The following is a 27,790-nucleotide window of genomic DNA, read 5'->3' on the forward strand; positions in this document are numbered from 1 at the left end:
ACTATATGTCTTAGCTGTTTTTTTGTGAGATGAGCTGACAATCTAAATATGCTGTGCTGCTGAGGGCATGCTGCAGGCAATTCTTGGGTAGAGCACTTAGGGTAAGGACACACGAGGAGATTCAGGGAGATTTTGTCGCCTGGCTACTAATCGCCTCGTCTTTTGAGCAACTATCTCCCTGAACTGCCTCAGCGTTTTTCCCCATAGGAACCAATGAAAAGTTGCCTGCGTTAATGCACACACGGCGATGCGTTTTCAATAGTTGCCTGAAATTGCCTCACTGATTATTGTAGATGGCCCAAGTCTTTTTTTATATGACCAAGGCCAGATCTATAGCTCCGGCTGTACAGTATTTATAGGTTGGCTAGTTGTTAGATCCCTGCACATAGCATGTTCAGCTGGTCCTTGAACAAATGTTGGGCTACAAAGAAGAAGAGACTCATGGAAGGTCTGGAAACCGCTACCCTGATTTGATAGGTGGTTGTGTTTGATATGTGTTAATGATGCCTCTGTCTTTGCAGCCCATTTGTTCAAGGCCCCCTAATTGATCCCGATTTGCTTGTCTACTTTACTTTACATGGTAATCCAAGCTAAAGTACATCCATGTCTGGGATCATTGTGCCAGGTTAATGGGATGGTTCACCTTTTAGTTAACTTTTAGTTTGTTATAGAATAGTCAATTCTAAGCAACTTTTCAATTGGTCTTCATTGTTTATTTTTTTTATAGTTTTTTTTTATAAAGCTCTGATTCTTTCCACCTTTGAAATGGGGGTCACTGACCCCATATAAAAAACAAATGCTCTTTAAAGGAGAATTCAACCCTACCCTACATAGACCCCCCCCCTCCTACCCCTAGCCTAGCTGCCCCCTGGGCAAATGCCCCTAAGTCTTTACTTACCCCTCGGTGCAGATTCTGTCCAGCGGAGTTCATGGGCGCCATCTTCTTCTCTTCTGTAATCTTCGGAATGAGAGCAGTGTATCTGCAATTTCCGTGAATTTTGTCGCATGCGCAGTTGTCGAGAAGTGGAAGATCGTTCCAACTGCGCATGCGCGGATACGGCATTTACTTCACGAAGATTACCAAAGAAGATGGCTGCCGTGAACTCTGCTGGACAGAATCTGCACCGAGGGGTAAGTAAAGATTTGAGCGGGGTAGCAGCTAGGCTGGAGGGAGGGGGTCTATGTAGGGTAGGGGGGAGGGTAGGTTTTTTTTTTTAAATTTATGGTTGAATTCTCCTTTAAGGCAACAAATGTTTAGTCCTTGCTACTTTTTAATTACTCATCTTTCTATTCAGGCCTCTCTCCTATTCATATTCCCGTCTCCCATTTAAATGAGTGTCTGGTTGCTAGGGTATTTTAGACCCTAGCAACCAGATTGCAAATATTGCATAATAAAAAGCTAAATAACTCAAAAAACACAAATAATAAAAAATGAAAACCAATTGCAAAGTTTCTTAGAATATCAATCTCTACATCATCCCAATTTAAAGGTGAACAACCCCCTTTACTGGATCATCAGCAAGACTTTCCCCACTATAACTTTTGTCAGTTCTCTCTGTCACTACCACCAAAGACTTTGCTGTGACCACTGTGCTGTAGGCTGACAGTTACAGGGCCATCGCCTCCCTGGGGACCTCATTATAAATTCTCAGTGGGCCATGGCACCTAACTAGAATGGGACCCCACTAAAAAACAAATGCTATGCTTACCTATATAACATGATTGACCATGTCTCTTTGTCAGCCCTGCAAGCAGTATTGTGCAGCATTTTTATACCTGACACCCAGCATCATTATTATATAATATACTCAGATGTTTCCTTTATTTTGCTAGTTACCTGTATAACAAGTCCAGCGTCTCTGTCTATATGTCGGCTATGTGTTTAACTGGAATATACAGGTTACTGCCGGGGCTGCATCGACTGCATCGAGTTTAAAGCATGATTTTTATGATCCCGGGACATGAGGATTGAGAATAGAAATTGTATTATAGGAGCCAATGAAGTGATCAGTATAGCTGCATAGTGCAAGCTGCTCGTGGTGCAAAACTTGATGCTTAATGGATTGAGATAGTGAATGGTTAATTGATTTGCTATCATTTAGCAAAAAAGGACAAAGAAAGCACTTACATAGATAAGCATTTAATGCTTAGTGAACTTGTTCCAACTGCATCTGCTGCTCAGCTCTGGCACAATTCCAATATTCCCAGCATCCCCAGTTTGAGATTTTAGTTCCAAATACATCTAGTTAGTCCAACCCTTGCCTATAATCCAGACACTATGGGGCCGATTCACTAAGGGTCGAATATCGAGGGTTAATTAACCCTCGATATTCGACTAGGAATTAAAATCCTTCGAATATCGAAGTCGAAGGATTTAGCGCAGATAGTTCGATCGAACGATCGAAGGATAATTCCTTTGATCGTACGATTAAATCGTTCGAATCGAACGAGTCGAAGGATTTAAATCCAACGATCGAAGGAATATCCTTCGATCAAAGAAAGTTAGCCAAGCCTATGGGGACCTTCCCCATAGGCTAACATTGACTTCGGTAGCTTTTAGATGGCGAACTAGGGGGTCAAAGTTTTTTTTAAAGAGACAGTACTTCGACTATCGAATGGTCGAATAGTCGTACGATTTTTACTTCGAATCCTTCGATTCAAAGTCGTAGTCGAAGTAGCCCAAAAAAAACTTCAAAATTCAACGTTTTTTAACTTCGAATCCTTCACTCGAAGTTAGTGAATCGGCCCCTATATGAAGGGTAAGGAAAAAGAATACGGGACTTATTAGTGCGTATACCATATTGAGCATGTAAAGGTATTAATGTTAATTAATATCAGTTTTGTACCCCAAATAATCTTACTTTCCATACATACTGCCTTTGGGCATGTATATTCAACCTTTAGTTCTCACTTTGAAACATTATCCAGTTGAATATTGGGTCAAAACACATAGGTTTGTCCTCTCCCAGGAAGCTTACAGACCAAAGAAGAGGTGATATATTACAAAAAATGGCAGTAATGGCCAAATATTCCCAATATTAGTTGCTCTGAATTACTCCGTGAGTTCAGTTATGGAACCCATTATCCAGAAATCTCTGGAAAAGGCCGTCTCCCTTAGACTCCATTTTATCTACATTTTTCCATTTTCGCTGCAAGAATAAAACAGTAGCTTGTACTTGATCCCAAAAGATATAATGAATCCTTATTGGAGGCAACACCAGCCTATTGGGTTTATTTAATGTTTACATGATTTTCTAGTAGACTAGGTATGAAGATCCAAATTATGGAAAGATCCGTTATGCGTAAAAACCCCAGGTCCCAAGCAATCTGATTAACAGGTCCCATACCTATATTGTGAATTCTTCCTGTTGTGGCAGCTGTACTCCTGCTAAGCAATATCTGCCCATTTCAAAAATCAGGACAGTTTGGGCTGTAATATGCCCAGATGCACCCTTTCTTAGAAGCCACACCCCTTTGCAGTTGCGAGCAGCTCTGCCCCATACAGATACAGTAACTGTGGGTTTATACCCAGTTATTTGTTGCTTCTGTGGCACATATAACGCAAACTCTGATAATGCCTGCCATTTTTTTTAGTATTGTGTCCCATAATATATATGGCTAAAATCAAGAGAGAGGCGATCTAAGAGTTACAAATATCAGCATGTGAGATGTTTTTACAAGATGAAAAAAGCATTATTTTTCTGTGACTGTTACTATATGGTACATAAAATAGATCACTCAGGCATAGGTAGATGTGCAGCAAATGTCCTTGTATCAACACAGAATATTTTAATTATGTCAGACCTGTAAATCTTACCTCTCATTGGATAAAAATTCCCAGCTGGACATTGGGATTGGTCCTTCAATGGCTGAAAATCATCTAAGAACAGCCCAGTCCCAGACAGACATTGGTCACTTCTGTAGGTAGGGACAGCTTGGTGGTAACGATAGAGAGAGGGGCCCTTTTATGAAATCATTGAAAAGCACTATATATATATATATCTATATATATCTATATATATATATATATATATATATATATATATATATATATATATATATATAAATCTCTCTTTGGGTTCATGTGATGAGAAGCATATTAGATTGTATAGGAAGGAGCCCTGAATAGTGATTAGATAGACTTATCACTCCATGATAATATGCAGTAGGGTCTATGTAAATGATAGTAATGGATGCAGAATGTGGTGCAATAAGGGCACTTCTGTATCCACATGGAATGACAGTTCTATGTTTTGTCAGACGAGCCTTAGCTAGGTGCAGTACAATCAGTTCAACCAACCCACAGGGCATTGGATTTCTAGTTGGTGGTATAGTTGAACCACCCCAGGGTACGGCTGGGTCCCCGTGATTACTGGCTGTATACGGGGTTTCTTTTTCTCAGGGCTGGAGATATAATGGCTCCAGGGTGATGTGCATTTTGGCTTCTGATGAGGGAACCAGGACTCTTAAGCTAGGGATCACTTTTCTTGGATTTGGGGCAAAGGAATAGTGTCTGCTGCGTGAAGTGCAGTAAGGAACCTCTACTAAAGGGTTTGTGATTATCCACTACATTCTGATCTGTACTCTACACTTCTGTTTCCTCATCTTCCAATTGATAAGCTTTGCCTTGAACCATTGTAACCATTTGTACTGCTCAAGGAGCCCGTCCGAACCCCCTCGTCCTAGATATGAAAACACGGGCCATGAGGCGGAACTCTCGAGGTGCTGCTCCCTACCAGCCTGGTGCATCTTAGTGTGTATGTATTGCAAATCAGCAGGACCCTGGGCTAAATGCCACACATACGACGTATAACCTATTAAAAGATGAGCATTTTGTAAAGAAAAATACCCTCAGACTTGTGTCTATTTATTTGTTGCAAATCTTCGGAATCCTCGACTGGGGCCCTTTCAGAGGTTATAAAATTCCAAAACTAACCTCCCCCTGTAGGAACCATGAGCACATGACAGAAGTAGGGATGCACCGAATCCAGGATTCAGCCTTTTTCAGCAGGATTCGGTCGAATTCTTCTGCCGAACCGAATCCGAACCCTAATTTACATATGCAAATTAGGGTTTGGTTTGGTATTCGGCCGAATCCTTCGCCAAGGATTCGGCTGAATCCAAAATAGTGGATTCGGTGCATCCCTAGACAGAAGTCAGAGATATCAGCCATAAGCTCATGGCAAACAATCACTTGACATGGTGATGATTGTCCTTTATTTAAATAGCACTACAGGTTACTATTCCCTGCCCCAAAGGCACTTCCAGTCTTATGATTCTGCTTGTCTCTTTATTACTATAGTGTGACGTGTATTTAGCTCAGAGAACCCTCTCAAATAGCCAAGAGCTGCACCATGGTTCCTGCCTCAGAGCTACATACATAAAAGGAAGGCCCACATTCCGAGCTTCCGTTCCACTTTTTAAAGGGTTTGCTGAAATAACCTTTTGTATGGTTCAGAGAGTGATATTCTGAGAATTTGCAATTGGTTTTCATTTTTTTTTTAGTATTTCTGTTTTTTGAGTTATTTAGCTTTTTGTTCTACAGCTTTCATTTGCAAATTACCCTAGCAACCATGCACTGATTTGAAGAAGTGAACATGGATAGGAGAGGCCTGAATAGAAAGAGTTGCAATGATAACAGGTTTGTAGCCTTAGAGCATTTGACTTTCAAAGCTTGAAAGTGAGAAGGCAACTAATTAAAATGAGAAATAATGAAGACCAATTGAAAAGTTGCTTAGAATTAGCCTTTCTAGAACAAAGTAAAAGTTAACTTAAAGGTGAAGGTCCCCTTTAAAGCAAAAGTTTACATTGCATGTCATCTCTTTTTAAACTGAGCCATCCCACACTCTGGACCCCTAAGGAGGGGCAAGTTGAGTTTGGAAGTATTTGCCTCATGACCGGCAATTCTCTGGTCACACAGCGTTACTGCAAAACCAACTGTAGTCTTGTTCTTGTTCATACTGTGAATCACTAATTGCACAATGGATCCAGTGTAGAAAATCCTGGCCTGCACCTTTAGGCTTGAGATTAGCACACTAGGCTGTATATGGTTCTACCAGCATTGTGCCACATAACAACATGGGGAATGATGAAAGGATTTCCCTTTACTAGCTGCTGATGAGTTGTAATACCTGTGTATGTAACATGCAGGGAGAGGGATTACATGATCATCATACACAGCAGTATAAGGAATACTTCAGCAGACTGAAGGAAAACTCATGAGCAGGACACGTCTGGACACTGCTGTTGTGTCAGAGTAAAAAGCCACAAGGAAATCAACTCCTATACACAAAGGGAAATGTTTTACCGGCTCAGAATTATCTAGTTAAATCCCAAGATGCCTTGTGAGGGTTAGCCAAGTTAAGAGGGGTAGATAAGACTTTTCTTCCAAATTTGTTATTAAGTCCTATAAATAACACAGCCTTCATTTTCATATCTGACCACAATACTCCAAATCTCCTTTCTTCAGAAATAAAGACATTTTCAAGACATGTGCCACCTCTCCAGGATATTCCTCAACCAGTTCCATGGACTCACTCTGCCCTGAGCAGCCAGTGGAATGTATAAGAAACAGTTTCGCTACAGACTTCCATGTAGCCGTCAGTAATAGATCACTTCCCATACACAAACCAACTCCTTGTTTGGAGTGAAAGTGACCAACAGCCTGTGGTCTGATTAAGAGTCATTTTTGCCAATTATTACTAAAGCAACAGAAAATGAAATCTGGACATCAGTAAGCCCATTAATACCATCATTTGTTACTTTGCCCAGTCCAAACTAGAGGTGGCTAGAAGATTATGTACAGTAAACAGGGCTGTGTGTGTAGTTTAGGATTTGAGAGATGTCATTACCATATTGTTTTGACAAACTTTCTTCCTTTACAATGAAAAACAAATTCTAATTTCTAGATCCAGCTTCTTGAATGTATGGTCAACTCAGGCCATGGTTTAGTTGTGTAAGGGCTCTTACAGACTAGCATTTTTACCTGCGCTCCTCTGCATTCCGTTTTTCTGCGCTCAGCCGCAGGAAGACGCATTACATTTTTTCCAATGGGGCTGTACTCACACAGGCGCGTGTAGGTGCCAAACGCAGGTTTAGACGCAACATGCTGCATTTTTCCTGCGTTCGGCGCCTACACGCGCCTGTGTGAGTACAGCCCCATTGGAAAAAATGTAATGCGTCTATTCCTGCACTCCCCTGCGGCTGAACGCAGAAAAACGGAACGCAGGGGAGCGTAGGTAAAAACGCTGGTCTGTAAGAGCCCTTAAGCAGCCAGGCTCTATGGTAGCTGCAAATAAACTTCCCCGCAGCCTTGTTATAATCCCAAGGAAAGCAGAAGGGCGTGGATTATAAATCGAATGTTTGGCCAAACGGGGTCATTATCTCCACATTTATAAAGCGCCAACATATTCTGCATCACTGTACAACAAAGTGTTATACAGGTATGGGACCTGTTACCCAGAATGCTCGGGCCTGGGGTTTTCCAGATAACAGATCTTTCCATAATTTGGGTCTTCATGCCTTAAGTCTACTAGAAAATCGTGTAAACATTAAATTAACCCAATAGGCTGGTTTTGCTTCCAATAAGGATGAATTATATCTTAGTTGGGATCAAGTGCTACAGTTTTATTATTACAGAGAAAGGAAATTCTTTTTTAAAATTTGGATTATTTGGATAAAATTGAGTCTACGGGAGACAGCCATTCTGTAATTCTGAGCTTTCTGGATATCGGGGTTTCTGGATAAGGGATCCTATACCTGTATACACTGGAAATGCAGATTTAAAAAAAAAAAAAAAACACAAAACAAAAAACAAACTACCTATAACAAATACAACAGGTAAAGTGAGCCCTGTCCAAGTGTGCTTTCAAGCCAAAAGGGGTATGAGGCATAAGGTGCAGTGGACGGGCAAAACCAGGGGGTTAGCATGGAGAGACGTGGTGTTGTGCATTGATTTAGCGGCATACAGAGTACACTGATACTATGCTACAGGTGGGTAAGCTTACCTAAAGAAATGTTTTAAAGAAGGAAACACTAAAAATTATAGGACTAAAAATGCCATGTTTTATATACTGAACTTACTGCACCAGCCAAAAGTTTGTTTCTCAATAGCAGCAATGATCCAATGATCCAAACTTGTCACAGGGGGTCTCCATCTTGGAAAGTGTCTGCGACACTCACATGCTCAGTGGGCTCTGAGCAGCTGTTGAGAAGCTAAATTTAGGGGTTGTTCCAAATTATTATGCAGAAAATTAGGTTGGTCTGATGCTACAGGGCTGATTGTTAAATTCTGACGCTAATTGCACTGGTTTCTGTGCTGCCATGTAGTAATTATCCGTATTAATTACTAATCAGCCTTATATTGTGACATTTCTATGTGTACTGTATATTTTGATTCGGTCCCCAAGCTCAGTAAGTGACAGCAGCACAGAGCATGTGCAGTGAATCAGCAGAAAAGAAGATGGGGAGCTACTGGGGCATCTTTAGAAACCCAGATCTTTACTGCTTAAGGACTGTGGTTGCCTGGGGTTGGTACAGAAGCCCAAAACATAACATGCAGCATTAACAGCTACTTCTTTAGTTTAACTTTGCTTGTCCTTTAAGAGACCCTTTGAAGGCAGAATGAGAAAGTTGGAGAGAACATGGGGAGAATTGCAGAGAATGTGTGTAGCCCTAGCAAAGTCTTGAATGCAAGTGTGTAATGAGCAGGTCAGTAGTGGAGCCAACGGGAGGATTGGAGTACTTGGAGGAGTTCAGCGATATGGAGTGGGCAGATTTATTTGAGGGTGGGGGAGGGTCATTAGTATGAATTTTATTCTTGAAAGGTAGTGAAAGTCAGTGCAGGGATTGGCAAAGGAAGAGCAGTTGTGTATTATCCTGGCAGCAGTATTCACTATGGACTGGAGGGGAAGGGAAATTAACACAATTTCAATGCAAACAAGTGAATCAGAGTTTTGGAGACATCTTGGGTAATAAACTATCGTATTTCGGAAATATTCCTCCGGTGAAACCTACATAATTTAGTGCAGGGGTCCCCAACCTTTTTCACCCGTGAGCAACATTCAGATGTAAAAAGTGTTGGGGAGCAACACAAGCATGAAAAATGTTCCTGGGTGCTGCCAAATAAGGGCTGTGATTGGCTATTGTAGCCCCTATGTGGACTTGCAGCATACATGAGGTTCTGGTTGGCAGTACATCTGGTTTTCATGCAACCAAAACTTGCTTCCAAGCCAGGAATTAAAAAATAAGCTCCTGCTTTGAGGCCACTGAGAGCAACATCCAAGGGGTTGGGGAGCAACATGTTGTTCACGAGCTACTGGTTGGGGATCACTGATTTAGTAAGTGGCTGAATAATAAGACTGAAGGACAGGGCCAAATCAATGATAGGTATTGGGAACGGGTATAAGGAGATGGAGAAATAAGGGACAGACACTTCTGGGATACTATGGTTGTTGGAGGGGAGAGACAATCAGGACAGTTATTCCTTTAGGGAGTGCAGTCCTATAGGGAAATCTAAACATATAACAATCCTGTAACAAAGAAAGAAAGTGCAGCAAAGCCAAAGATATAACTCATCAGTTTTAAATAGGTAATTTTATTTAAACTGTATATATATTTAGTAACAGAAAACTGTACAGCACCAATTCTGCATAAAAATTAAAGATTTAAAAAAAAAAAAGTTGGGCTATTACCCCTTTAAAGAGACATCGCTCCTTAAATTTAAAGAGCGCACGAGTTAGAGATGCTTTAAAGAATACACATTTGGAACAATTGATTACGTAGGTAGTTCAGCACGTTGGCAAAACACCTAAAGAGACAGTTCTGGGCAGAAAACAAAAAGCTTCAAACTCTGTGGTTTTCAAGTTGGTGCTCTGAGAACACTACAAGTTCATTTTCATGGAAAAGTGCTCTTTACTAAAAACTGAACATTAGCAATGGATCCAGAATAAGAACAAAGAAGAAAGGCCACACAAGTTCCAGTCTGTCTTTATTTACTTGTTTTCTGAAAAATTCCTGACATTACAGAACTAAATTGAAATGCATTTATTACCCCACTCTTTACAATGTGACTTTAAACCTTAAAAAAAAAAAAAAAAAAATTCATAGGGTACGGGACATACTTTTAGAAAACTAAAATCTGTATCAACAGGTTTTAACAGCTGGAAGGGGGAAAATTTAATTAAAAATATCCTCAAAAAACCACGAGTGGAAGAGAGAAAGCAAAAGGAAACTGTTTGCAAACTAGTTAAAACCTGAAAAAAAGCTGTTTGCAGTATGTGCAGACTGACAGTGAGCTAAACAGGAGATGCTGAAGACGTCTAACTGCTTCCCATGCCACCGGCTTCTGAAGAAAGCCTGAAAGAAAGAAAAAAACACCACATTAAAGGGATACGGTCATTTAATACGGTCAGTTAATAGTGCTGCTCCAGCAGACTTTTGCACTGTAATCAGTTTTTCAAAAGAACAGATTTTTTTACTTTCATTTCGAAATCTGATATGGGGCGGGACATATTCTCAGTTTCCCAACTTCCCCAGTCATGTGACTCCCCCAAATAGCCCCATCAGCAGAAAAAAAAAAACACTTCTTGGGTTAGGAATGCAATTTCACATGGTACGGTGAATTAATTGCAGTGTAATTTAGAAATAAATACACCATAAAAATCATGACAGAATCCCTTTAAATAACATTTCCCCTTTGAATACTGGATTTCTAATGACAACCTGAACTATAACACCCCCCCCCCCCCACACACACACACACTTGACGGTGATGGGAAACCATAATGTTCTGTATAGCATTAAACAAAAACAGGTTTTGCAGGGAGTGTTACTTTAACACATTGTGCAGATGTAGAGTAAATGAAGTGACTGGAAGCCAATGTGTGACTGTCAGATTATGATAGACATAGCTCATACAATGGAATCCCTACACTGGCAGTTATGGCACTAAAAAGAAACTAAAAGGGTGTCTTGTGTGCTGCTCCTGCTGAACAGAGTTCTATTTGCAGTCATCAGACCCTGCCACGCTCACTCCTGGTGTCTTATAGGGGTGGTTCACCTTTAAGTTAACTTTTAGTAGGTTATAGAATGGCCAATTCTAAATCACTTTTTAATTGGTCTTCATTTATAGTTGTCTTTTTGCTCCCTCTTCCCCATTTTCAATGGGGGGGGGGGGGGTGTCACCGATTCCATCTAAAAATCAAATGCCCTGTAAGTCTACAAATATATTATTGCTACTTTGTATTAGTCATCTTTCTATTCAGGCCTCACCTATTCATAATCCAGTTGCTTATTCAAATCAATGCATGGTTGCTAGGGTATTTTGGACCCCAACAACCAGATTTGGAAAATGGAAACTGGACAATCCTCGATACAGTAATTATAACACAATAGGATATAATAATGGTCTTCAACCAAACCTAAAGGTGGCCATACACATAGACATCCATTCGTTTAGGCGATTTTGCCAAACAAGCGGATCTCTCCCTGATGTGGCCATCTTGAGGTGAGAGATATCGGGCTGATTCGATCATGGTCCTAGGGCCAAACGATTGGCCCATAACAGGCAGTTGGAACACAGGACCATCAATGAACAGATGCAGTCCTTGATCTGATGGGATTTTTAGCCCTTCCCGACTAGTCTGTCAGCAGCTTTATAGGCCCATGTATGTCCACCTTTAGAGCAAGTTAGGATAAATATTTAAGCAGTGGCCCTTTTCCTGGAGCTTTTTTTTTTTCTTTTCAAGTTTTTTCTTCTCCTTTAAAACAGTACAACAAGGCCCAACCCCTGAGGGTAGTAAGGAAAGAGGAGTGACAGACAAGCAGCGCGTAAGAGGTGAGCCAGGGAAAGTCACCAGATTCAGAACATTACATGTATTTCCCCATTACATCAGTCATACGTTTCTTCCTATTACTGTGATGCATAAAGCTCCATATATGTACCCCAAATGGCTGGCATACGAGTTACTGCTTAGATAAGGAGTCCATTATGGTTTTTTTCCAGAATGTTCACTGCAGGTGGCTCCATGGAATCCAGTGCGACAATATTGCCTTTTTTTACATAATAAAACAGTTGCAGGTGAACGTTTAGCCAAGGGCCTCACTGCTAGTGTTGCCACAATAACCAAGAGACTGAGGCTGCGAGACAATAGATTAGGAAGTACTAAGGCAGTTTCAGCATAATTAAAGGAACATTAACACCAAAAAATGAAAGTTTTTTTAAGTAATTAAAAGGTCATGCACTGTTGCCCTGCACTGGTAAAACTGATGTGTTTGCTTCAGAAACACTATTATAATTCATATAAACAAGCTACTGTGTAGCAATGGCTGAAATTGAAAAAAGGCTATATAGTGGATAACAGATAACACCATTATGTTCTACAGAGCTTATCTGCAGTGTAACCTGAGCCTTTTCCCCATTGAATGGCTGCCCCCATGGCTACACAGCAGCTTATTTATATAAACAATAGTAGTGTTTCTGAAGCAAACAGCAGTTTTACCAGTGCAGGGCAACACAATTTTTTTGATCTTATGGTTCTTTTAAGATAGGCATGCTTTTTAGTTTGCAGTTAACACAATTTCCCAAATTAAGCAGGAAGGCTCAATCATTATTCAAGCTATAAATGATGGGAAGCAACAAGCCATCACAAAATGGCAACATGGCGGTTACATCATTAGTGGGTTATGATCTAGAAGAGGTGTACATGTACAAAGGGGTGTAACTTAGTGTTCCATTTGTATTCACAGTAAAGAGACAACTTCTGGTTTCTGTAAAGGAATGGTTATTGTAAGCTTTTCAACATTTTGCCTTTTCTCTTAGTGGTTTATTACCAAGAGAAAAGCCAAAATGGGGAAAATTTGTTGTTGGAATAAATAATTCTACAGGAGTGGAAACTGCACCAGGGAAAGCAGCAATATGTGGCAGTTTTATTAAAAGGGGATGTCCCCCCATTAACCTTTTTGTATAATGAAAGAAAATAAAGTAAAATCAATTTCCAATAGACATAAAACAAAGTTATATGTAAATGAAATTGCAATTGAAAGCAGTTCCTGTACGTCTTATATTCTCTTCACTGCTGACTGACTCCTAAACAATTTAGCAAACTGAGTGGATTAACGGACCTGGAGAACAGACTTCTACAAAAAAAAAAAAAAAAAAAAAACAGAAAAAAAAAGAACCTTTTGGGTGGAATTCTGGTTAAATGTACAATGTAATTGGGAGGGGTTTACCCTACAGCAGCCAAACCCCCGGCAACAGGGGAGTGTGGATTAGTGCATTATTATAGTCCAGAAGACAGCGATTTCCAGGCTTTAGTAAATGTGTTACTTGCATGTGAGCATTACAAGCCCAAGTGTGTGAAAACTACACACACATAGAATACTATTACACGCAAACTAAACTTTATATATTCCCACTGTCTAAAGGGAAGAACAACACAGATGGAGAGCTTGGGCCTGAAGTAGTGTGCTCCGGAACTTAATATTGTGCCCTGTTATTAAACAAGTGATTTATTTTGCAATACATTGAATGTCGGTGGGGGGATTTGGTACATGCTGCACATAAAGGGCAACAGCAGTGATAAGCCATGGCCTGTATCCTTACCATCAGATAACATGCAAAGTGCCTGGCAAGTGGCCTGAAGTTAACTTATAAGGTAACCGTGGCACTTTGGTAAGTAGCTGCTTATATTTCCCCAGCAGTGATTTATATGTAACTGATTGAGAGGAAACAAGGGCCTTTTTTTCACCCACTGTAGCAAAGATTAATTGCAGGCATATTGTGTATTAATGCCCTAATACAGTTACAAATATTTGTCTTTGTTGCCACATCAGTAATAAATCACATCATATTGAAATGGGGTGGTTCACCTCAAGTTAACTTTTTAGTATGTTATAAAATGGCGAATTCTAAGCAACTTTTCAATTGCTCTTCATTATAGATTTTTAATTATTTGCGGAATCTTCCGATTTTTCCAGATTTCAAATGCGGGTCACTGACCCCATCTAAAAACAAATGCCCTTTTAAGGCTACACATTTGGTGTAATTGCTACTTTGTGTTATTCTTTCTATTTGGACACTCTCCTAATCATATTTCAGTCTCTTGTTCAAATCAGTGCATGGTTGCTAAGGACATCTGACCCTAGCAACCAGATTGCCGACTGCAAACTGGAGAGCTGCTGAAAAAAAAGCTAAATTAAAAAAAAAACAGTCTCAAAATATCACTCATATATACTAAGTTAGCTCAAAGGTGAACAACCCCTTTAAAATTACCTGGCTATACTCACAGCAGTTTATCCTGCTGCAGGTTCACCAAGCTCTATGGGAAATAAGCAGCAATTGCAGAGATTCCTGGTTGTTGTGTAAGACATGATTAAACTTGCTAGTTTAACTTTAACCCTTTAAGCGCCAGCAGAATTGACCATTTCAGTTACGTGAAATGCCAGACGTTTTTGAAACATTTTGTGTTCTCTCACTTTAGGGGCATTTTCTGAGGGGAAACCTATAGTTTACCTAGGAAAACTATACATTGTTTTTTTCTGCAGAAACTGAGCTTTCTAAATCTGCCCGAGTTTTCATGTATTTCCACCTCTGCAGAAAAATTTATAGTACTAAATAAAAAAATTTAAAAAGTTTCTATTTTTCCACAATATATGAACTTATACCAGAAAATTTTTTAATTTTACGCATGAAAATCCAACTGATTTGGAAAGCCTCACGAACGTGCCAATACCAGATATGTATAGTTTTAGTCAGATTTAGGACATCTGTACAGCAAAAACTCCCGGCAGTATAAACCGAATTTTGAAAGCAGAAAACGGCATACTTCAGATTCCAAGGCCACAAAATCCTGAAACAGTAGGTTTACCCCAGAAAACCATATATTTTTGGAAAGTACACATTCTGCGGATTCCAAAATGGGTAACTATGTCTTTCTACTCCTAACTACCAAACCTTGTCTGAACCTAGCAGTTTTTATAACAATGTATCAAAATTTTGAAAAATCACTTCAAAGTTTTATTTTGCTGCTCCTCATATCACACGCTATGTTTGATAAGAAAAAAGCACCCTGAATATGATTGCCAGGGGTCCACTGGACAGTTTGATCCCCATTGTGCATAGGTTTACCAAACTACCTGGCATTTAGAGACCCAAATATGAAGTTAGCACATCCAAATTGTCCAGGACTTTATACTTCAGCTACTGAAAAATCAACGCATTGACTGCATTTTTTGTGGGGTTAACCCCCAAAACCATATATTTTTAGAAAGTACACATTCTACTGAATCTAAAATGGGTACCCATGCCTTTCTGCTCCAAACTACTGAGTCGCAAGGCTTTACCAAAATTGTCTGTTTTGGTAAAATATCTGACAATTGCCTCAAAGCTTCAACTTCCCAGCACCATTGCACCCATGTATCATTACGTACCAAGAAAAAGCACCCTAAATAAGATTGCCAGGGTTCCTCCAAACAGTTTGGTGGCCATTGTTCATAGGTTTACCAAAGTATCTGGCACTTAGAGGGCGCAAAATGAAGTTAGCGCATACAAATATTCCTGTGAGTAACTTCAGCTAATGAAAAATCAACACATCGACTGCATTTTTTGTGGGGTAAAAACACAAATATATGTTTACCCCCCAAAAACATTTTTGTGAAGTACACATTCTACTGAACTCCAAACTGAGTCGCAAGGCTTTACCAAAAATGGCAGTTTTGGTGAAATACCTGAAAATTGCCTCAAAGCTTCAACTTTCCAGCATTCATCCATGTATCATTACCAGCATAAAGCAACCTAAATATGAATGCCGGGGGTCTACTAAACAGTTTGATACCCAATAAACAGATTTTCCAAACTATGTGTCATACAGAGACCCCCAAATTAATTTTCACGTATGACACTGGCTACTACAACATAAGCACCCAATGAGAGCCCCCTAACAGAATGGAGACCCTAGAAAACCATATATTTTCCAAAAGTACACATTCTGACTAATCTAAAGCAGGTAAGGACATCTTTCTACTATAAACTACCAAATCACAAAGCATTGCTAAACATAACGTTTTTTTATGGAATTTCTGAAAATAGTCACAAAGCTTGCATTTTACCCCATTATATACCGAACATTTTGTAACGTTGCAGCAATAGTCATCCTAAATATGAACGCCAGGGGTGTACTGAAAAGTTTGATGCCTGATAAAAAAAGATTTGTAAAGCTATTTTACACACAGAGACCTCCAAATGGTTATATAGCAGACCATTTCCATGGTCAAAATTAAGTAACAAAGAACAGAGCCAAATGGTATAAAATCACTAAAATACAACAAAACCGCATAATCTATGTTTTTTTTCCCCACCTACTGTAATCAGCAGTCAGAATCAATGTTTGAATATTTTAGCATGGCCAAATAGGTTTTACGGACAGAAATAGAGCAACAACATCTTCACAAAGCTGAAAATTTAATAAAATGGCTAAAAATGCACCAAAATCACCGAAATTGCAGCATAATCACCGAAAACATACAAAAGGTTATTGTGCAGTGCAATTAGCGAATACGCTATTCGCAATGGCAATAAAACAGTTTTCAGGCAAAAAAAAAAAAAAAGAAAAAAAATGAATGATGTGATAAAAAAAAAACCAAAACAGTGTAAGTGTGTGTACAACTGACAAATTGCATGTTGTGTGCAAGCATGTGGGGGTGCTGTGAATGTGTGTGACCCCCCCCCCCAAAAGTATGTGATTGTGTGCAAGTGTGAATGTAAGTGTGTAATGGGAAGATAAGTGTGTGTTTGTAAGTGTTGGGGGGCACTAACCTGAGGTTGCAGAGTCCAGATAGTCCATCAGGGCTGGAGGAAGAAAATGCCAAGTCTTCCAGCTTGGTCCATTGTGAGGGGGCGGAGCTTCAGTCCAGGAAGTGGAAGCAGCAGGGCAAACAGTTTGCAAGTGCCTGCTGCTGCATTTTGGGGCCGCTGGGCGATCGCGCCTCAGGGGGAATGAGTTAGAACAGAACGAGTGGCTTTACAAGCCACTCCTCTGTTCACAAAGTGCAGGTAGCAGCAGAGCACATATATTTCACGTGCCTGCTGCTGCCTAGGGTCCCCTTGTTCCCCGCTGAGGCTCGTTGCCATGGGGCTGGGAAAGCTGAAGGGAGCACTAAGAACGGAGCGATCGACTTTACAAGTCGCTTCTCCGTTCTGAAAGGGCAGGCAGCAGCAGGGCACTTTTATTGCACGTGCCTGCTGCTGCCTTGGGACCCCATGGCAATCACGCCTCAGGGGCCATGCTTTCCTAGCCCCTGCTCATTGCCTGGGGGCTGGGGAACGAAGAGGAACCGAGCAAGCGGCTTGAAAAGCCGTTCCTCAACCCTGAAATGCTGCAGAATGTAGAATCTGCGTTCTGTGGCATTTCAAGTGCCATTCCCACAGAATGTAGATTCTAAGTGGGGTGGCAATTAAAGGGTTAAACAAAGACCATTACACTAAAGAGTATGTATGTAAACAATGTGCCAAAGTCACAAGTCCATTTAATGACAATAACCGATATAGGAAAATAAATATTGATGCAACAATTAAACTTTCCAATAGCTCTACAGTAAATAAATTTGTGTAATTCCCAGTACAAACATCTGTCCTTGGTCAGACATAATACTATAGATATCCAGCAGGTTGGACCAATATAGGACGATAGTTTTGCCCACGGATGAACAATTGGACCATAATAGGGTCCCTAGCAAGTAGGGATGCACCGCATCCAGGATTCGGTTCAAGATTTGGCAAGGATTTGGCCAAATCCTTCTGCCAGGTGGAACCAAATCCTAGTTTGCATATGCAAATTAGGGGTGGGGAGGGAAAGTGTGACTTTTTCCTACATAACAAGAAGTAAATTTTTTCCCCTTCCCACTACTAATTTGCATATGGATTTGGCCGAATTCAAAGTAGTCGATTCAGTGCATCCCTACTAGCAAGACACATTGATAGATGAATGCATGAACACGTTGGTGTGTTCGTCCATTAGTTCTGGCAGATTTATTGGTCAGCCAGACCCCATACAACAGCCCAATAAGCTGTGATTTAGGATTCAGCAACTTGTACCCACACATTGGCACCTTAAAGCCACCTTTACATATCTTACAATGGTCTGAAGACTTTAAGGAGCAGTTCAGTGTAAAAATAAAAATTGGGTAAATAGATAGGCTGTGCAAAATAAAAAAAAGTTTCTAATAGTTAGCCAAAAATGTAATGTATAAAGGCTGGTGTATAACTAATTTATTGTTTTTCAGATCTCTAACTCAGAGTTAGTCAGCAACGTGAAGGGGGACCACATGGTACATACGGTTCAGTGAGTTTGCAATCAAACATTCAGCTCAGATTCAAAAGCAACAGTTATGCCCAATGTGGTCCCCCTCAAGTTGCTGCCTGGTAACCAATCAGAGGAAACTAAGAGAGCTGCAGAGCAGGAAGTAGTGTTTTGGCTATTATATTAGACATCCAGTCACTGCAGCCTATATACATTACATTTTTGGCTAACTATTTTAGAAACATTTTTATATTTTGCATATATTATTTACCTAGTTTTTATTTTTATACTGAACAGTTCCTTTAAGTGTAGACCTGCAAGCTGGAAATTACACATAAGGCATCCCCTCTTATCTTCACTTGGCATGATGTTTGAATACTTTTGCTCTAGGAAAAAGGCATGGCAGCTAACCCTGACAACTTATCGTGTGGGTTGTCTGCTTTAGAGACTTTCCCTCATATAACTATGGGAAGCTGCTACAGGCAGATAGGCTATTGGTATACAAGGTATTTGGACAGCTGCTGTGACAGTAAAAATTACCCCTAGCTCTGAGATCTTGAGCGTATTTCGAATATCCATTCATGCAAAACAGCAAAGTAAATTTCCACTCAAGGGGAGATTGTTATAATCGACTCCTACCACAATTTCCACATAAAGTACATTTTGTAGGCTGGCTAATGAAGGTGAGTGTTTAATACTTAAAAAGAATACTATGTAATGTGACCTAGGGAGATCATTTTGAAGGCTATATAATGTACGACAAAAGTTCATTGCTAGGAAGACAAAAGCAAAGCATTCATCTATAAAATTATGTACAATTATATATCAAGTCCTTCACAGGAATCCCCTCCCATCCACCCCAATAAAAAGTGCAACTATAGCCTTTGTTGTTAAACCGATGGCTGTTTTTATTATTCATTAAAATCATACTCACAGTCAGATGCTTACATTTCCAATTGGTGAATGAAGCTATGAATAATAACAGCTATCACTACTGGCGGGTTACAAAGAGTAAAAGGCAAGCAGGAAGCTAGTCTTTCCAGTCAATAATAAAATGTCCAATTTTGGGTACAGCTCATTACTAGCATTTAAACAATTACAATGGATGCAACAGAAACACACGCTTTAATCTGTACAGAAATTAAATGTGAAGGCTCTTATCTAAGACGATGGGAATTTCAGTAGGGAGAAAATCGCTGCTTTTCCGATTTCGCTTTAGAATACAGCTGGGCGGCAGAGGCAGGAGCAGCAGAGGAAGAGGAGGTAGAGGAGGAGGCGGTGGACACGACATTAAGAGCCAGGAGCGGGACAGGTTTCATGTCAAGCAGATTGGAGACACAAGGGGCAGTCGAGGGAGTGGGAAGGCTGGAAGGTGTATCCGAGGAGGAGGAAGAGGATGTGGAGGCTGAGGAGGGTTCACAAGGCCCGGCTGTGGAGGTGATCACCAGAGAGGTAGGGGCAGCGGAGGAAAGGGTGGAGGGCTGAGAGATGCTCAGAAGGTCAGGGGCCGTGGCACTCTGGGAAGAGGAGGGTTTAGCGCTTTCTAGACTGTAACAGAGGAAAAAGAAAAAAAAGGGAACAAAACAAAAACGGGTGGGTGGGAGGGTAGGAACAAACGGAGGAGCACAGGAGGATAACAATGGAAGCCAACTGCAAACTAAGTGCTCTCTGCATCTCCTCTCAGTACACATTCACATTACATCCAGCTACTGGAACATGGTTTACAACAGTTTTCTAAGATTAATTAAAAGGTAGTCTAAAGGGGTTGTTAACCTTTCAAACACTTTTCAGGCAAGTGGTTTTCAGAAACAAAGCCCTTTTCCCCAGTTACTTTGTTTGTAACAGTTTTTCTATAACATTGAATTGAAAAGTTTAATTTTTCACTTTCTTATGTCTTTCTAAAGCAGCTTGGGGGGTGTCAGACTCTGTAACTGATCTAAATTAATACATTAGGTGATGGATTTCTTATCTTTGTCCCTGCTGAGCAGAATCCCCCGAGTATCATTAAAGGCAGCTGTTAGAATTGATACGATAGTTGCTAGTATTCCACAGATGGAATACAGTTGAGAAATGTATCAACTAATGTAGCAAATTGTAACGGTTCAGAATCTACACCTGGATCACTGAGCTGCCAAACGCCAGAGACAGAAAAATTGCGTGGATAACAGACGAAATAAATGCAATTGCAATACCACTTACAAATAAACTCAAGGGGTTGTTCACCATCCAACACCTTTTTCAACTCCGTTTTCAGATATTTTCACCAGATAAAGACTTTTCAAACACTTTCTACCGTTTTCTATTTGTGACCATTTTTCTACTATTGGTGTAAATATTTGTCTGCTTATGTATTTCTGAAGCAGCTCTGGGAGGTCAACTGTAAATGGTTATAAATTGATAAAGTTAAGACATTTCTGCTCTGTACCTGCTGAGCACAATCCCCAAGTTTCATTAAAGGCAGCTGTTTAAATTGTGAATATTCCACAGATGTTGCTGAGAAATGTATCAACTAAATGTTGCAAATTGTAACAGTTCAGAATGTGCACCTGAATTACTGATCAGACAAAACACCAGAGACAGGAACATTTAAACTTACATTTTAAAAATGAATAATAAAGAAATTGAAAAAAAAATGTTTCCGGTGAACAATCTGAAAACAACGGAACCGAAATGTTCGGAAGGTGAACAACCCGTGAAACTGGAAGTAAACTTAAATATAATTCTCCAAAAATAGTGACTAGACATGGAGCAGAGATGAAATCCTGTTTCATAAAGGCATTTTGAACTTATTTAGGTTTACAAACATTGCTTTAAAGGGGTTGTTCACCTTTAAATTAACCTTTGGTATGATGTAGAGTGATATTCTGAGACGATTCTGCAATTGGTTTTCATTTTTTATTATGTGTGGTTTTTAAGTTATTTAGCTTTTTATTCAGCAGCTCTCCAGTTTGCAATTTAAGCAGTTTGATTTGAATAAAAGACTGGAATATGAATAGGAGAGGGTCTGAATATAGATGAGCAATAAGTAAAAATATATTTGTAGATTTACAAAGCATTAGTTTTTTTAAATGGGGTCAGTGACCCCCATTTGAAGGCTGGAAAGAATCAGAAGGCAAATAATGCAAAAAGCTATAAAAAATAAACACCAATTGAAAAGTTGCTTAGAATTGGCCATTCTGTAACATACTAAAAGTTAACTTAAAGGTGAACCACCCCTTTAAAGAGGTCCAATCTGTAATGAAGATACTCCAGCTAAATGGTTAATTCCTATTTAATATACAACTTTGCTAGCAGTTTCCAAAGGTACACAAAGGAGTACCCACAGTGCTTATTCTATCAATTAGGGCCAAAGGGAGACAATTCTGCATAAACTTGTCAATACTACTGAGATTAGCATGAATTTAAGATTAAACTGGGAACCTGGGCAGGGAACAAAAGATATGTATATGTATATGTATATATATATATGTATATGTGTATATGTGTATATGTATATATATGTGTATATGTATGTATATGTGTATATGTATGTATATGTATGTATATGTGTATATGTGTATATGTATGTGTATATGTGTATATGTGTATATGTGTATATGTGTATATGTGTATATGTGTATATGTGTATATGTGTATATGTGTATATGTGTATATGTGTATATGTGTATATGTGTATATGTGTATATGTGTATATGTGTATATGTGTATATGTGTATATGTGTATATATATATATAAAATAAAACACACACACACACGAGCACATCTTACATATGGGATATTGGCATCATGACTACTTCACCCAGGTCTATATCCTAAGGCTTATCCTATCAGGCAGCACACTTAACATTAGATATCAATCCAGAACCTGACAGTTTCGTTAGTAAAGCCCGCAGATTTCCGGCTGAGCTTGAAATCTACAAATGGAAAGGTGGCATATAACACTAATTTTGTACTGATCCAGTACCCTACTTTTCACATAAAATATTTATTTCCAAAAAATGTATATTCTGAATCTGAGAGAGGTCCGTTTGGTAGATAGCTGCTCATGAGACAAACTAACTTTGATCCTCCCCACACAAAACCTCTGACTTAAATGTCTTACCTGACATTAATAAGGTATTGGGCCAAACTAATGCTGGCTGTGGATCCAGTGATGGTCACCTGGCGATCATTTGAACCCTCCACAGGGTTAGCTATTTTTATCTGAGCCCCAGACATCTGACGAATTTCATTTATTTTAGCTCCCTGCCGTCCAATGATGCAACCAATGAGCTGAAAGAGAGATCACAGCTGGTTAACACAGCTTATTGTGCTTTTAAAAGGTGAAGTAAAACAAAAATTAGTTTCAGCATCACTGCACATGCCCAACTGCATCACTAGTACTTGTCCCAACGCAAGCAAGCAGTACTTGGCTGAAACCAATTAACAGGGCCACTTCTGCTCTAAGCTTGGATCTCCGTTTAGGGACCAACAGCATCAGCCTGTGGCCACTGGTCAGTGCAAATGTGCTTGCTTAGCACCAAGATCCAAGTGGATACTAACAGTTAAAAGATGACCACCAAAAGCACTGCACACTTTTGCTGTTCTAGGGATGTACAGTTTACTTAAAGGAATAGTAACATTAAAAAATTTGTGTTTTAAAGTAATGAAAATATGAGGTGTTGCCTTGCACTGCTTCAGAAACAAAATTGTTTCTATAAATAAGCTGCTGTGTAGCAATGGGGGCAGCCATTCAAAGGAGAAAAGGCTCAGGTTACACAGCAGATAACACCATTATGTTCTACAGAGATTAACTGCTATCCACCAAGGATCGGGGCACAATGGCAGATTCGGGGAGATTAGTCGCCAGACGACAAATCATGTTTTTGGGCTAATCTCCCCAATCTGCCTTCCGTCGGCTGAAATAAAAATCGCCTGGAGGCAGGCACTCAGAGCTTCGTTTTCCCCAAGTCGCCCGTAATTGCCTCAAGAGGAAACTTCTGGCCTGCCCCCAGGTGATTTTAATTTTAGTCGGCGGAAGGCAGATCAGTGAGATTAGTCGCCCCGAAGAGGAGATTTGTCGAATAATCTCCCCGAATCTGCCAGTGTGCCCCGACCCTTAACCTGTGCCATATTGTCTTTTTCCAATTTCAAGCCATTGCTACACTGCAGCTTGTTTATATGAACTATAAAGTACTTTAATTTTTTGGTGTTACTCTACCTTTAAGCAGTGTGAGCAGTGAGGCTGTTGTAAGGACCTTTGTGTTGCGGAAATAAAATTGCAAAAAGAGCCCACATACAGGACATGGCCTTGACAAAGATTTTACATTTTTCTGGTATTTCTCTATGGTATTTTAGTATATGTTAGCCCCAAAACATGTATAGCAGATAAAATTTAAGCAAACTTGCTCAATAGTATTTAGGCCTCAAAACTGACATCAGGTGTAGTGAACTTCTTTGTATGGCACAATCCCAGAAAAACCCTTAATAGTGACCACCAAGACGGATTCTAAAAACTAGGGATGCAATGATTTCGGGATTAAGTTTGGAGGCAGCTACATTCTAGCCACTTATCAAAGACAGGGATTGAGCCAGATTAATGTCTTTGCTAATTCTGAATATGCAAACCTATGCATATACAAATCTATTCTATAACATTAAAAGCAATGGAGATACTAAATACATACATCATTTGGAATGGTGAGTTCATGGGATGTCGTCTGAGCTGAAGCATCAATCCCACCTAAAAATCAGAAAGTAACATTTAAAGGTTGTTAGTACAAATGTAACGTTTAATCTAGACAAACACTATGCCATTGTATTATAATAATCCAACTCCAAAGCATGCTGCAAAGTGGAACACATTTATAAGCAAGTTTCTAAAACAAGAAAGCTGTGCCTCCCATTGTACTTATAAGGCAAGCACAGATTCTTACCACTGAATCCAGTGTTGCCACTATGGGACATAGGAAAGTGAGACTGCTGCATTGCTAGTTGGTGCAACTTGGTCAGCTAAGGAAGAAAAAAAAAAAAACAAGGCACAATTCAACAACCTTAACTGAAAAAACATTGAAGAAATATAAGCTATATGCACAGCTAAAGGCCAACATTAGATCTGGTGCCGATACCTTTATTGCCTCTTGCCATCAACTCCAATGTGGAATTTGTGTCAAAAATGTTTTCAGTACAAAAATTTCCCAACCAACAGGAGGTTGGGTACATTCATATAAAGTAGGAATGCCCTAAGATGAATAAATATTGGGATAGAGTAATCTCCCATATCCAGGATAAACACCTTCCCCAAAATAATGTCTCCACAAGCATGTGTACTAGGGGCAGTGCAAAGAGAGACCTGTGGCGATCCTTATTGTTCTATGTCAGAAAAGCACTCTTTACGAAGAGGATGAACCCCAAGCCACCTTCCCTCCGGTTCTGGCTGGACCTAATTAATAAAAATCTCATACAGCAGACATATCTAGCTAGAGGTTGCCCGGATAAATATGGGAAAATCTGGGATGAGTAGACGGAGGCCAATTCCTAATGAGTGCTAGAGGCCCACCAGATAAACCCAACCCCACTTCTAATGTAGCCATGTAAAATGGAACTTGAATGCAAGTTTATGTTGAATACTGTATCCACTACGGATGACAAACTGTACCTGATAACCCCCCCTTCTATCTTCTGTACCCCTTAAGTTGAAAATAAAATTGATAAAAAAAAAAAATGTAAAAAAAAAGTGCTTTTAGACCATATTCTGGACATTAACATGCACGAAAGTCAATTTCACAAGGCAGAGGCAGGTATCAATTCTGTCCCAGTGGGGGAAAAAAAAAAAGTCATGCTTGATATTAGCCCAATAGCAAAAAAAATAGCATTGCATTTAGTTTAAAGGGCAAGTCAACCTCAAAAATAATTTGCCTAATAAAAGAAAACTTCTAAGCAACTTTCCAACATACATTCATTACAAATTTTCGGTGCTTTTAAAATCTGTAAAAACAAAAAAACAAAAAAACCAATAGATATTGAAAGCAGCATTTGCTTAACTCTGTTTCTTTTTAAACAATGTTGCAAAAGTCTTGCAAAGAGAGGTCTGTTAATCAGCTGCCTTGTCTGACATTGTATCAGCAGTCTAAGACATCAGGGCAGAGAAAAGAAAGGGACAAACAAGCACTGCTTTCAATAGCAACACATACAAATAATTAGAAAATGTTTAATGAATGTACATTGCAAACTCGCTTACAATAATGTTTTATCAGGCAAATTTTTATTTGGGGTTGATGTGCCCTTTAAGTGAGGATAAAACTATAGGGTGCTCAAGCACAGTCATGAGAAACACTGAAGACAACATTATAAGGCTGCACAAATTATATTCTGAACATTAGGGTTAAAACAATGAGGTTAATCAAAATATGTAAAGCTTGTTATGCAAGCCTTTAGTTTATATACAGACTTACATCAGGCTGAGGAATGGCATATTGTCCTTGGATGGTGTAAGCCTAAAAGAAAACAGGAAATGCATATTATGAAATGGAGACTACATAGTTCAGTAAAGTTACCTACTTATGTGGGGGGGACAATTCCATCAGTATGCAACCCTACATTTTGCACTGGTAATCAAGCCAGCATTCTTTTACCAATCGCAAGCAGAATAGTCTCTTGGGAGTGTAAAATTACTGGATTTGTTATGAAAATGGGGCTTTGCAACACTACACACATTGCCAGGGCCCTTTCTAAGCAAGCGGATAGGACATTTGCAAATGGGGAGTTAAAAAACAAACTGCTCAACCTCTTCCTTTTAGAAGACAAACAACTGGATGATAAAATATATGAAATCATTACAGGCAGCCAGGGAGGTTTGTGCTTTAGGGCAATGACACCATGCTATTTACTACAGCTATAAAACACCAGAATATACAGAGAATAGTCTTGAATAATGTAATCGCTCAAAAGTGCATGCAAAGGCATTTCTGACCAATTACACGATTAGAGTGTTTTCGCAGAGAAAATTTTCAGTATTATCTACGGCACTGTATTTTCTGGTGTTTTGAGACAAAAGGCTGAGTGACAAATAGCAATGGGAGTCATTGCCCTTTCGGTTCAGAAGAGAAAGACAGTTATGTTTGTAATTCAAACAAGTCGCCAGTAAAATTGTGCCAAGAAAAATAGCTGTAGTATGTGAACGTTAGAGGCATTGCACCCCCTTTATCAGCAAAAGCTCTAGTTATTGATCTCACGCTGAACACTTTTTGCTCATTGTTTTAAACACAAAAAAATAAAAAAACCACAACATTATTGCTTAATCTAAATAGGGAAATTAGGCTACTGGCTTGTGTGTCAATGGATATGTATGCAGGAGTCCATTATGCAGGGGGATGTGTGCACTGGTAAGTGATTTATATACCTCACAAGAACCAATTGGAGTAGGTTAGTTTCAATCCAAGGCAGACTGCACGCTGGACCTTTGCCTGTGCTAAATCTTCAGCATATTACTAAAACATCCTCAAATACCTTTGTAGTAAAGTCAACAAAAATATCAGCTGTTAAAGAGTTTGAATCCTGTAAAAATGCGAAGACAATATTCGTTCTGTTGCAAGATTTACGTTCTAATCAAGTGGATTTAGACAATCCAATACAAAGGTATTTGTAGGCGTTTCCCCTTGTGCCATTGCCCTTATGTTTACTATATGTAACAAATCAACATTTTCAAAAACAGTTCACTGTACAGAAAAGAAAAATGACAGACATTGAAAGCAATCACAGCTCGAACAAGCTTGCACATGATCTGTGACAAGAATACAGAGCAACAGCTTCAATATGTATGGATATCCGCCAATTAATTCTAACCAGACAGGAAGATAATTTATTAGGACCTACCCCATGGAGATCCACAGCATCTAGGGAGACCCCCCCTGTGTGGGACCTTCGCCCCTCCCACAGGTCAGTCTCACATGCGTGCCCTCCGGCTTGGCGCGACACCTGTTGAACAGAGCGAAAATGGGATTCAGTTATCTCTGATAAAAGTCACAGCCTCTGTCCTCAATGAGACAATATAGCCCCACCACATCATCCCCTATAACGTGGGAAGGTAGAGTGGAGTCATGGATCCAAAATGAGGTCCCAGGTTTTTGCTCTTCCTTCCCAACACTTGCTCACCCCTATCTAATTAAATGGACTCCCTAATATATTAATAAAAAATTGTGACAGATCTGCACAGACAAAAAACAGCTGTAATATAACCTCACTACCCCTGTAGGGTTACAGGGCTTTATAAGCTGCCCTTATTTACATACTTTGCTAAAGAGTAGAAAAGGAAAAGTTTAGAATATACTGTGCTCAATAAAGAAATTGAACAAAAGAAAAAAGTAGCCTTTATTTTACAATTAACAAGGATTTACAAGAATATATATATATATATATATATATATATATATATATATATATATATATATATATATATATATATATATATATATATATATATATATATATATATATATATATATATATATATATA

The 27,790-nt window shown here is 39.4% G+C and overlaps 1 protein-coding gene across 1 annotated transcript in view; it reads right to left on the bottom strand.

Moving 5' to 3' along the window:
• Positions 1-9,575: 9,575 nt before the first annotated feature.
• pcbp3.L (poly(rC) binding protein 3 L homeolog) overlaps positions 9,576-27,790 on the bottom strand; it is a gene marked incomplete at its 5' end in the record, with an annotated part of 33,481 nt that continues 15,266 nt past the window's right edge. The window contains 6 exon segments of the mRNA NM_001090795.1: positions 9,576-10,356; positions 22,400-22,569; positions 23,964-24,019; positions 24,213-24,288; positions 25,731-25,772; positions 27,151-27,252. Coding sequence (NP_001084264.1) covers positions 10,320-10,356; positions 22,400-22,569; positions 23,964-24,019; positions 24,213-24,288; positions 25,731-25,772; positions 27,151-27,252 — 483 coding nt within the window. The 3' untranslated portion in view covers positions 9,576-10,319.

This window comes from Xenopus laevis, chromosome 2L (genome assembly GCF_017654675.1).
Source record: "Xenopus laevis strain J_2021 chromosome 2L, Xenopus_laevis_v10.1, whole genome shotgun sequence".
Lineage (NCBI taxonomy): Eukaryota > Metazoa > Chordata > Amphibia > Anura > Pipidae > Xenopus > Xenopus laevis.